At 34.4% G+C, this 13596-nt stretch overlaps 1 protein-coding gene across 13 annotated transcripts in view; it reads right to left on the bottom strand.

Annotated features, from left to right (window-relative positions):
• SOX5 (SRY-box transcription factor 5) overlaps window positions 1–13596 on the bottom strand; it is a 1175689-nt gene that overhangs the window by 461840 nt on the left and 700253 nt on the right. Inside the window, exon 1 of one of the 13 annotated variants that reach the window (XM_061417623.1) lies at window positions 9177–9363. The exons of 7 other annotated variants lie outside the window; for them this stretch is intronic. In XM_061417623.1, coding sequence (XP_061273607.1) covers window positions 9177–9214 — 38 coding nt within the window. In that variant the 5' untranslated portion in view covers window positions 9215–9363. Of the gene's footprint in view, window positions 1–9176; window positions 9364–13596 lie in introns of those variants that run through there. 5 more of the 13 variants (XM_061417636.1, XM_061417633.1, XM_061417637.1 and 2 more) reach the window with 5 other exon arrangements.

Below are 13596 nucleotides of genomic sequence, written 5' to 3'. Positions count from 1 at the left end.
TTTAGAACTCCTAAAATATACTATGTTTACATGTTCCTGCAGAACATCGCTCTATTGACAGGGAAATTGAGAAGTGATTCCACATGTTACAGGCTGGTTGAATGAGATAGTCTGTCCCAAAGTAGATACAGAAATGCAAGAATTCTGATCACTAGAGTGAGGTGCTAGGAATCTTTCAAATGTATTTATTTCAAAGCAATGAGATGTTGGAGGAGTTAAGAGATTTTAGAGATTGTCCAACCCATCTTCAAATGTTATAGACGCATACACTAAGACCCCAAATTTCTTTTCATTATGTACAGAAGAACTGGATCTTGAGAACTTATACCCAGCTAATAACAGTTTCTATTCTGTTAAACTTCCAGAAGCAAACCATTGAAGACATTGAAAAATGTAAATTTTCACCCAAAAAAAGAGGAAATTATTCTATGCTTTAGAAGAAATACTAAAAATCCACAAAGAAACTGTCATTTTATATGTATGTCAATATTTTAGCACTTAAATTTCTAATCTCAACCAGAAATCTCAAATATCCTCAAATATTACTCAAGCATATCTTGATTTAGCCAACTTCTTGAATGCAAATTTTCCATTAAATATGAACTACAATATGACCTTCCAATTTTTAAAGCTAGAATATGTCCTTATCGCTCATGTCATAAGATTTTGTGCTGCAAATGAGGAAGCGGGAATGGGCTCTGTACTTTTACAAAATATATTCTTCCTTTCAAAATTTTCTTCCCAAAACTACAGCTTCATCAGGATTTAGTATGATTTGTTCAAAATCAATTTATTCAAAATTGCCTTATTCTATAAGCAAAAAAGTTTCTCCTGAATTCCAAACTTTTGTGTGTATATGTGTCGATCATATTCTTCAAAATAAATTATTCGCGTAACTGTTAGTGACTCCCAATTATCTTTTAATTTACTTTTAAAAGTCTGTTTATTCTGCTTCTTCACTTCTGTTCCTTAAATTGGTATCAGGAGCATTTGGATATGCTTTTCTTTCTTTAGAAGAATGCTTTTAAAGCATTAAATATTCCAAAACTATTTATAGGTCAAATCAGATCCATTTTATTCTTCCAGTAATGCTAAAATTTTAAGAAATGATTACACTATCATATTTATTTCCCACAGTCCTTAGGGCTTTAAAAACAATATATTTTCCTCTGTTTCCCAAATTCTGTTTAGAACTAGAAAGAAACAGAGTACTTGTCTCAGAAAGAACATTTGTTGTTATCTTTGTTTTTCCACTCCAAGGTGTTCTGCTTGGCTAATGGTACTTTGCATATTAAAAGTTTTCTTCACATCCTGATGATACTATGGGGGAGATGAAAACCTGAATCTGATATTGGATATTCAGTTATCACTCATTCAAGGTCAAAGTTGAATTAGTGAATGAATCAGAAAATTAAACTTTGATTACCAGTTCACTCTTTTCACTACACACTGTCCTAACAAATCTTCAACATAGATCTCTTGTAGCGCTGATAAAAAAAAGAAAAAATATTAACTGATTTTATGACACCTTCCTGCAAACTCTTCTCAAACATATTATGAAACTCAATAGCAAAATTTTTAAATGGGGGTTGAAACAAAAGGACATCAAGAAACGTGTTTAAAAAAAGTCTTTGGACTTTGTAAATTATTGCCCAACAAACTCTGGCTCAGGGTAAATAACCCAAAGGAAGAAATGTAAGCAAACAAGTAATACCTTGACTCCAGAATTAGAATAAAAATGTTTTAGAACTTTGTCAATGTTTAGAACTTATCTTAACTGTTGCTGAAAAATTAATAGCATAAATAAAGCCTTACTTTTTCATCTTGTGTTCCCTTACATGAAGGCATATTGTTCGCTTTCAATCTTGGTGCTTTTTTTTCATTAGGATATTCTTTTATTAGATAAAAATTGTTTAAAAAAAACAAATTAACAGACCTTCTGTGAAAGTTCCACAATCAGTTCTCAAACAATCTACCCCCTTGGTGTCATCATCTTAATTCATATAAAAACAAAACCAAATTCAGTAATAAAGTAAATGATTTACTACATTTAAAATAAATTTTGATTAAAAATATACCAAGAAAACAGGATTTGGGCCTGTGTCCTGTTATACTACTAGATTAAAAAACTATCAACAAGCAAAGCAAGTTAACTCTTTCCTTTCTTTTCTCAATGTTCCTGAAGCCCTAAAGGAGAGGACACATCTTATATGAAATTGTTGCTCAGTGTCCCAACTGATCTAACTCTCTTAAACTGCCAATATAAAAATCTTATAAGGTTTTGAGTGTACCTTTTTGGGGGGGAGCCCTCTACAGTAAATATCATTTCTTCATATTACATCTACTCTCAATGCATCTGATTCTTAGGTTTCAATGTCACAGAAATGATGGGGATGAAGAGGGGAGGCATGTGTGCACAGAACACAGGAAAATTCTAGGAATCTCCACAATGAGAAATATTAAAAATGAAGCTAGTAATACATTTTAAAGAAAGATTATATCTTCTGTTTTTTAACATTTTCTTTTCTAAAAAACACGTTCTTTCAAAGATGTGAAGAGCAGAAATAGAAACACTGTCACATATGAAAGTTTCAACGGATTTGCTGCCAGAAGCTTTTCTTTATAGTGTTCCTCTTACCTACAGTATGTGTTGGCACTGGCAGGTAGCCCTAATTCGTTAGTAGCCAAATTATTTTTGTCCTGAAGTACGAGAAATCTCCATAGCACATGAATGAGACATGGTTTACTAGTTTACACACATCTTTATAACTCCAAGAAACCAAAACTCATTCACAAATGCTTTCATTTCAGCAAAGAAAAGAGCTACAGAATACTAGAAATACCTACTTTGAATTCCTGATCCCCAATCTCCATGAGAAAACAAATAGAAAAAAAAATTAATTCCCATAAAGAAATTTGGTCCTTAATGCAAGAAAAATAAAGAGCTTTCTGTTCTCCACACTACACATTTCATCTAAATCAAAATATTCCAGTACAAGGCATTAAGAAAAAAATGTCATTTAGTGATAAACCTAAATATCTCCAGATAAAAGTTCATCACAACAGAGTAGTAGGTTTAAATAATGTAGTTCACCACAGTTAGCATGCTCATTCTGCATGATCACCAGCCACATTTATATACTGCTGTACCACCTTCACTAAGTTATAGAGAAAATAGGAAGCAGACATAAGCAACACTTAGAAATACACATAAAACACAAGTAATGATTCAGCCATAGCAAGAAATCTCTGAATTCCAAGGCAAGACAAAAGTAAATGTATTAATACTAAACAGCCAAGTGACTGAAATGTCACTTACATAAAAAGAGAGATTTAAAATACAATGAGCTGAGTTCAGGTTTGAACTGATTTAAGCTTTGACACCGATTTCAGATGTCTACGAACAACCACAAGCTTTTGTTTTTAGTTTTCCTTCTGTCAAGTTTTATGGGTAAAAAGTCCTTAAACTACCTTGTAATAGATTAATTACTTTCAAGCTGGGTGACAAAAGGGCATAATGACCGGAAAATGATACAAAAGAAACAGAAAAGCATGTTAATAAGTTTATCAACAAACCTGGGTAATTCTCATGAAGTACAGATTAAGGTTCAGTGGTTCCAAACTGGCAGCATACAAGTTGGGTTCATATTTGGGTTTTTTGTTTTGTTTGTTTTTTAAAACCACCTGTCCTAAAACGACATTGTTTATGCTAATTATCTTTGTTTATGCCACAATTCTGTTTGTTTACGACATTCTTTTAAAATACCATATCCCTATAAACAGTTCTCACCAGAATTCTTCTAAATCTTGTTTCGGTCTGGTCCTTCTCGGCAGCCCACTGAGCAGAAATGCAGCTCTACAATGAAGGCGCAAGAGCTGGGAACAACTTTGAGTCTCTGACTCCTCAGGCTGGCAAAGGCAGGGAGTACCGCTGAGGTTTTACTCTCAGGCTCCGAGGGAAAAGGATACTGATTGTGGAGAAATACAACATCCCCCTATTGGACAAGCAGAACCACACGCCACAGCATCTCCAGGGATGTATGGACTCTCAACTAGTAAGTGAAGAGAAGAATAGATAATGCTAAAGAGAAGGAAGAGCAGCCTCCAAACTACAGGAGAAAACACAGAAGTCAGAAAGGATGAAAAGGTCACCTCCTGCACCATTATTAGTTCCTGATTGAAATGAAGAATTAGGAGGCATTCTCTTAAAGAATGTCCAAATAAATGCTGTTCATTGAAGCAAAATATTATCAGTCTTTAATTTTTTTTCTTCTCCAGGAATATCACTTGATGATGTTCATCTATGTAACATTCAAACCTTATATTCAGTATAAATGACAAAGCTCTCAATCAGTGAAAAGAAAAAAAAAAGAGGGGGAGACAGAATGAATGAAGCAATAAAGAATTTGCTATGTTTTGGACCATTTCTTGTTCAACAAAAAATTTCCTTTAAAAGGAAGATATTTCATGTTTTGGTTAAATCTTTGAACATATTTCTATCTGAGTGCCATCACCTGAGTCAGAAACCTGACATATTAAACTACATTTAAGTCACAACAAGAGAAATATCAAGATTGCTTTATTTTCCATGTTGTTAGTTAACCTCATTGGAATTATAAATGAGTAACAAATTATGGAAGAAAACCAAAATCTATCAGTTATATGTAACTAGTCTATAGAAAGAGAGGTATTCAACATACGTAATACACATCTGCATTATACACATACTCACTAGGTGACTGGAGAATTGATAGTGGAAAGAACAGACAGTAAAAATTAGACTTTATCCATGGATGTAATTTTGCTTTTTAAATGCATTATGAATATAATCCATTTGAAAAAAGCTTCCAGCTCTATGGAGGAGTAATGTGCTCAAGTATTAGAATAGGTCTTATTATTTGCCTCTCAGGTATGGTGCATACACAGACTTTAGTTAAAAGCTCCCTAAGCACAGACAAATACATTATTGTATGCTTATTATACTTTAGAAACACAAGATAAGAACATACCAATGTGTGACGTAATCCTAATATCCACACATTTCTATATCTATCAACCTGCTAAACACCGAACTACCTGACATCTAACCCTTAATTGCTCCTGGGAATCAGTCGGGTTGCCTGCTAAGTCTTCAGGACAGTCCTCCAGGGTGAGTGTGATAGAACTACAGTTTGTCCACTGCTTCACGCAGGCTGTATTCCAAACTAATATCTTAGCTAAGTTAGCTGGCAAATTATTGGGATAGTAATCAAAATCTGTAATCAGTTGTAGTTACCTTTTCCTCTACAAAGTAATAGTGAATCAATAAAATGAACAAAGGCAAATATCAGAACATCCTGAAAATATACTATCAAACTTAAATAGGTTTACAGGTGCCATTAGGTGACAGAACGTGAGGGGAAAACTTTCCTTTGATTCACACCTAGGGGTTACCTGCTAACTTGAATGTATTTATCACTAATGAGTACAATGGGTTTAAAAAAAAAGAGGCTGCAATTAAGCTCTATGAATCTGTCCCTGGTAATAAGTATTTTATTACTCTGGCCAAACTTTCGGTAAAGTACTGCTAATGTTAGAAATATTCTTGCAGCCCATTAATGGTAATTTTTCACAGTAATTATAAATTTTAATTTTTCACAATACCTGATGCATATTTCTTTCTTTAGAAAAACAAACTTTCTTAATATGAAAAATTATTCCTTTAGTCAATATAACCATATGTAAATTAGATGTGAATATAAAGTAAATAGTAATTTAAATTTTTATTGCAGAAGATTTTATTCTTGTAATGTTCCCTTCAACATGTAGAAAACTGGCAGAGTGTTGTCTGCACCCGTTTTGAGAGAAGCCATCAAATAGGTGCTATTACAAGCTTAATTTGCTTCATTCCACTACCTTCAAACTCAACTTTTTTTTTTTTCTAGACATTAACAGACTGTCTTCTTAAGCAATCATGTTATACTAGCTTTTTAATGAAGTCTCTAACATAAAGAGATCAGAAAGTGTAACAAGTAGCTTGGTCATAAAACTATTATATTACAATCAAATAGGATAAATATATACATGAGGAAAAATAGAATAATTATTATTGACAGTAACAAAATACTTTTATCACTTATCAGAAACAAATTGATATGGCTATTTAAGACAAATGTTTTAAATATTTTCATTCTAAGAATATGAAAACAATAAATGATATTCTGAAAGGAGAAGCCCTTAGTCACAATTTTTATTATTTATATTTTCAGGTAAAAATATAAATTCATATCTTCATTTAAAAAATTCTAGGAGAGTTCAAGCGCTCCTTCTAGACACTATTACTAACATTTAGACTATGTTGCCAGTTATCTTTCTTCTAAATAGGATGATGTAAAAGACTGCTTACAAATAATTCCTTAGAACATGCTTTGCATTTTCACCCACCTGAGAACTGTTTTTCATTAATTATAATCAGTTATGTTAGAGATGCTTGAAAATAAAAATTAAGTATTTCAACTTCTTTACTTTTTGTAATCACTTTTTATAATCACTTTTTATTTTACCTCGAATATTTTTTAGCAAACAATGAAACTGTTACTGCTTCTGAATTATTTAACAACTGTTTATGACAGTATTGATCATGTTCATTTCTACGGCTGATAATACAGACATAAGAAATCTACATCCAAATTTTGATCCAGATACTTGTTTTGAATATTCCTTAAAGTTTCAAATAGTCTACAGGTTGGAAAGGATAATAGAAGATAGTCAAGATTTTAATCGATGAAACTAGAAAAAAAAAATTACAACTTCCAAAATACATAAACTCCAAGCAACTTATTAATGCCCTCCAGAGCAATGTTCTTTATTTCATATAGAAATTTAGAAGACTTCTTTTTGAATTTGTGACTAAGTTTGCGTCAACTACTCATCTATATCAGGTGAGCAAATAGAATAAAAATTAACACTTGATAGAAATGACCTACATATTCAATGAAAGTTGCAGATAGTTGAAAAGGCAAAAAGAACACTGACTATATAAGAGAGTAATATAATTACAGCATATATACCTCCTATGGAGAATATAAATATTCAATATTGAGTCTGCATGATATATACTCTGTGTGGGTAACTATAGATACTCTCAGCCGTATGTATTCAATGTAAACAAATAGTAATGATTTACTGAGATTTTGTATGTACTACCAATTATAACCACAGGGGAAATTATTAAGAAATTGTACACTGTAGGACATTTTTCAAAATTATTTTAGCTACTAATATTTCCAAATATGCTGTCTATACTGACAACTCTATTGATTATCACTTGCTTATCTAATTAGGCAGTTAGAAAAGCATGCCTCTGGGTGATAAAAAATGAAATTCTCACTAGGAGGAAAAAAAAATGTTCAGAGATTTGAGTATCAGAATAGCAAATGGAAAAGTTTAGTTTAAAAAGAGATAATTGAAAAGATACAAATAAAGTTCACAGCAGGAAAGCTTGCCTATATAAAGGAATAGGCTACAGCCTGTTAATATGTAACTACCTTTTTATAAGAACAGTCAGGTTAACAGACTTACAAATCAGACTTAGAGTTTTATTTCTGAAAAGTATAGAGTTAAAGTATACTATCATTTCGTGCTGCTCTGTACATACTAGAAAACTCACTGTAGTATTAAGCGATAGTATGTTCCAATATAAACAACTTCAATATCTACATATGAAACAGGCTATGTTTACCTAAAAAAGCTAACTATTCTAAAGAGTTAATATACAGAACTTTGGGGGAAAAAATCACTCAAAACTGTTAAGAAAGCTCAACCATTCGCTGGCATTATGTAGTGAAGATGCATCTTAAGTTTTAAAAAAAAGATGAAATGAAAGAAAGAAGACAGTATTAAAGTATATGTACTGGCTATTTTATTTTCTTCCCTGATCTGATGTTGGTTTCTCTAATATATGACCATATTCAAGCATTATTTTATTCTCAATACCCTTCTTCTCTTCCACTGCTTCACTTCTAGAATGTTTTAATCTTTGTCCTTTCTTTTTTCGTCTTTTCATATCAAATTCAGTCTTTTGAGCGATGAACAGCTTGACTTAGCATATTTTTAACCAGCTGGTCTAGCACCTAGCTTGCATTGCATAGTCAGATACAACAAATGTTTATACAGAAGGTAGCTTTCATGAAAATGAAAAAAAAAAAAAAGCCTGGGTATCATGCATCCTGGCTTTTTTTAGCTTTTTTTCTAATTCACCATACAGAATACAAAGTTTGAATTCTTTTTAATGGCAAACAAAATTCTATTTATAGTTCCAAAAAATGAACTTATGCTGGGATAAGAACTCAAATTTTAAAATTGCAATGTGTAGTTAGAGGAACACGAAGAGGGCTAAAATTCTTTCAAAGCTCTCTTTACTTGCAACAACATCAAATGGAAGGGTATTAGCACATATTTCTCTAATAAGAAATATTAATAACAAATAAACTTATTCCCAACAGAGCAAAATAGAAAATAAAATAAATAAAAATTTAACTTAAGACAGTGCAAAAAGTGGCCACAAAACTTAGAAAGGGATCGTCCCCATTTCTCTCTTTTTTTTTTTTTTGACATTTCAAGAGTAATGTACTAATAGATTACTGTGATGTTACATTTTCTTTAAAAAAAAATCCGCTCTCTTATATCAACAAAAGGTCATGTGCTTTACTGAGCAGCTTCCAAAGTTTTACAGAAGGATCAAATAGGAACTTATAGCGTCCGTTTTAATCACCACCAAAGCCCTCTGTCACCCCAGAAATTACGACACAGAGATGTTGAAAATGGTAACATTCTGCACAAAAGCATTTTAAAAAGGTGTGGAAGGGGAGAAAAATATCAATGCAGGAAGAGTAAGAGAGTGAATGAGAAAGAGAAAAGCAGAGAGTGGGAGAAAGGGAGAGATGCTTAATGTTCATTTAATTTCCTGTTATAGGACACAACCTAGAAACATTAGCAGAGATCTCGGAGACTTTGCAAATCAGTTCCATTTGGTCTGGGCAATCACAACAAAAATCAGCTAACAAGACTGCAGAAGCACTCGCTAAAAGCTTCTCTAACAAACACGTTTTAGGCGAGCATCTTCCAATGGATTCAGAGACTACTGTAAAATGGGAGAGTTGCACTTCAATATATCAGAGGGGGAAAACTGTACTCACCTTTCAAACTCCTGAGGTAAATCAGGGTCAGTAAGCATGCTGGAAAAGCACAATTTCCCTTTGTCACAGCAGCCACCTATGATCGTCTCCAACTGAACCTGTCAAGTGAGTCCAAACCTTCTAAACCAATTGATTTTCTCTCTCTCTCTCTCTCTCTCTCTCTCTCTCTCTCTCAATCTCTCTCTCTCCCCCCTCTCCCCCTCTCCCCCCTCCCACTCCTAGGACTCCTTGACCAGTCTCTTAAAGGGGTAGCGCACTTCCAGCAGCGGGGTCTGGCCGCTCCCCCCCTCCTCCAGCCGCACGCTCGGGCTGCAAGGCACTAGACAACCTCAGGGTGCCTGTCCTTTCCTTTTAATTCTCCCTTCTAGACATCACTGAATGTGAGAAGTCAACTCATTTAGTGTGTCTCCCATACTCTCTCCTCTAAATAATAAAAGTCGCACACGCATGCACACACACATACATAAAATATGATTTTTGAAAATGCATTTGCTACTGATTAAACGAGAAATCTGTACACGAACCCAACCCCGATTCAACTGCACTGATTAACTCATTGAGCAAAAAGATTAAATGTTAGTAATAGCATTTTTACACAAAGAATTGTTATGCCTTCTCACCCTTTTCTAGGCTCTCTCCGTGCGCACACGGAAACACACACACACACACACACACACACACACACACACACTTGCACACAACAATCAGGCATTGTTCTGAGGGAAGAAAAGCAACTTTGACAGATTGAAATATAGCAGAGGCCCCTTCAAGGAAACCTGTAAACAACTTGTCACTCACTCTGTCGGTCTCACTGTTAGCTCGCGCTTTCCACAAAGTGGTGTGAACGTCCTGGCAACCCAACCAAAGTTTCCTCAGCTCCAAACTCCATAAAACACGATGTGCGAGGTGGAGGGGACTAGGTATCCACGTGCCAAAATAACACACACTCCAGGGAACAGAACCCCAAACCAAACCAACAGATGAAAACAAAAAGATGGTCCTCACAAACTGTCCTGCTTGGGATGGCTGGGGAAGTCGGGCAGGAAGCGCTCCCCTGGCTGGGGATCTCTTTAATTTCCTCTGCCCAGGCAGCCACAGATAACAAGGTGGACAAACTAGGGCTCTGCGGCTCCTAAGCTGGCTGGCAAGGCACAGCCTCCATAGCAGTTCCAATTATCTAGATAAAAATCTGGCAGGCGAGGAAGGTAATCAGGTAATGTACCTTTGACATGAAATGACAGAGGCACATACAGAGAGAGAGAGAGAGACACTTACACAGACACGCATGCAGAGATGGTGGCTGCCCCGTGCACCGCAGCATCTGGTCAGGGAGTAAGCACACACTCACCAACATGAGATAGTGTGCATTCTTCATACACACACACACACACACACATACACACACACACACACACTCAGTCACTCACACACGCTCTCCACTCCTACTGGGAGGGTTCATTCGGCACAAAAGGCTACATTACAGAGCCCGCCCCAATAAGGGAAAGAGAGAAAAAAAAGCCTTCCATTGTTGAGAGGGCAGGTCAGTTGATTAGATTTTCTGTGGAGAATTCCACGAGGAAATTCCCTTCAAAGCCGAAGTGATTAACTGGGGGCTATTCTGGAAATGGAGCAGACAATGGCTCAATAGTCTGCACAGCCAATGTCCAGGCTGGCACTGAACTCACTTTAAAAAAAAAAAAAATAAAAGCCAGACTCCCTGTTCTTTTCCACACATTCCCCCTCAACCCCCTCCACTCCTTCTAGCTTCCCCTCCCAATCCCTTTTATTTTGCAGCTGGACAACATTAAGGGCCTTTAAAACCACAAGGGTTGACCCCACAGCAGTTTGATTAGGTCCCACTTTTTTTTCCTGGCGACAGTCAGACAGTAAGTTTACTTTTTTAGACATACACAGTGAGACAGCACACACAAATTCCAAAGAACAAAATCAATTATTAACCTTATCATATTAATCAATTTATTTTTCGCTCAAAGGTTATAAAATTTTTGCCAAAGTTGATAATAACTTAATAATGAGGTCCATCATTCATGGGCTATCCTAAAAATACACATATATACACTACAAAAATCAATGTGGAATAAGATTTAAGCATGTCACTATGGAGTTAAGACACTAACAAAACACAGAATCATGACCCACCCTGAAAAAGCTGTTAACAAGGGATGTGGCAAAAATGACTGGATGCTGACATGATTTTCATTTTCAGCAGTTGGGGAAGGGGAAAGGATATTACTCATTATACTTTCTTGTCATTAGCCTCAAATTATTTTTTATTACAGCAACAACCCATTCCTACAGAGAAAAATGAGAAAGTTGTTGCATTTATTTTAAATATCTGTTATTTCAGCACTTAAGGGCCCTACTATCTAATATAGTCTAATTGATAAAGTATACAAAAATAATTTTTCTATTGTTAATGGTGGTTATGGGATTTAGGGAATGGTAGCATGCCTGGCTACATACACTTTAAAAAACAGTCTTTTTTTTTTAGGTCTTAATTAGGGAATCTTGTTTCATCCTATATCAACAGAGAAAAATGAAGGAGGAAGGGTAAGTTACAAGGGGCAATGGGGAGCTGGGGTCAGGAAGAGGAGGAGGCAGTGAAGAGAGGATGCAGGGAGAACACAAGAAGGAGACATAGTGGCAGCATAAAGATAGAAACAAAGATAATGGCCATAAGGCAGGATGCTGAGATCCGTATGGTCCCAGCTGCTATCTTGCTACAGCTACTACCTCTGGTTGTTTCTCTAAAACTCTGATTCAGAAGGTCACCAGAGCAGGTAAGAAAGAGAGTATGAGTGTTTGAGGCCAACTGTAGTGTAAAGAAAAGATGCTCATATTAGAATCACCCTTATCTTTGGCTTTGTTTTTATAGACATTTAATATGTGCATGTTTAAGTACACACATGTCAAATAAACAAAAAAGGACATATAGGAAACTGTTAAATGGTTTATAAATTAGTTTAAGATCTTAATATTTTATATAAACATTCCTGTAGCCCTTCAAAAACACAAAGTATTTCTTGGAAAATTATCCTTAAATGGCATGAAACAGACTAGGAACTAGATAGAAAATTTGTCAGATATAATAATGAATATCCTAATAATGATAATTTAAACTAATGGAACTCCAAGCTCATAAAGAATTCTGTTCACATAGATTAACTCACAGATCATATGCAGCATAGAAAAGTGTATGGGTATGTATATTCCTAATAAGTTTGCCAGTGTTTAAACTTGGGCAAAAGAAATTTAAAGTCTTACAACTGGTTAGTGGCCCATTTGTTTCTTGAAGCCAGGTCTTATTTCACGTTTGATACCATAATACAGAATAAAATAACATTCCAGAATTTACAGTTCAATGAAAATCCCAAGATGGTACATGGGATTTTTTAAGTGATTTAAAAGGCTTTTACATAATTGTTAATGAATTTAAATTTGATATAATCTCATTGTCACTAAATCAGTACTGCATTTGATGGATGAATGAAATAGTTTTAAATGTACCTCTCTAGGCTGCATAAGTTTTCTTTCATTTGAATTCTACCTTGCAAATTAGTATCTTTTGCAAGATTTTAGAAGTCAGCAAAAGAGAAGGCAGTTTCAAAATATTCTCTCAAATCCTGACATTGATAATTTTATTAAATAACTGAACTGATCCAAGCAACCTGATGCTTAATAGTAAATTGCTACTAAAAATCTTTTTATTTTACATTAAATGTTAAAGTGTTGAAATATTAAATATGTGCTAGTAACTGGCACATATGTGTTAAATAAATCTATATTATTTATCAATTACCTGAATAGTTCAAGATATTCAATTGGTTATATATCTGGTATTTTGTACATTAGAATTAATGTCTACTGCAATGTGATTTTCCTATACTGTTATAGGTAGATCTCCAGGAAGTTTCATAATGTATGTAGACTGAGATACACTTTATCATTCACTGAACATTTATTAAGTGCTTAACGGCATGCTACAGCCTGTGGCCTTAAAAGTAGAATCAAGAAAATTTTTCCAATAAATCTAATTTTAAAAATATATTTGAGCAAAATTCAAAGTAATTGTTTCATATGTAGGCTCCCCAACGTAAATATGGTAAGCAAAGTTAAAACCAAAAACAAGTGAAAGAAAAGCAATGACAAGAACTTACTGAACAATAATTAAATTGGTGGGAAATACAAAATGATCTACAAACACAGATATGAATATGAATATATCTTCAGAGGGAACCAAAGCACAAACTACAACAGAAAGCCCATAAAACATTTAATGAGTCTCTTTGACATAGTTGTAGCAGTATTATGGAAAATGGGATGAAGCTGAAAAAAGTGTGCTTTTGAGCTTATGTTGTTTCTATTGTAGATATAAAAATGATACTCACATAAGCTAGGA

This window comes from Bos javanicus, chromosome 5 (assembly GCF_032452875.1).
Source record: "Bos javanicus breed banteng chromosome 5, ARS-OSU_banteng_1.0, whole genome shotgun sequence".
Taxonomy (NCBI): Eukaryota; Metazoa; Chordata; class Mammalia; order Artiodactyla; family Bovidae; genus Bos; species Bos javanicus.
Note: the sequence above shows the minus strand (reverse complement) of the source record. Positions and strands in the feature narration are given on the sequence as shown.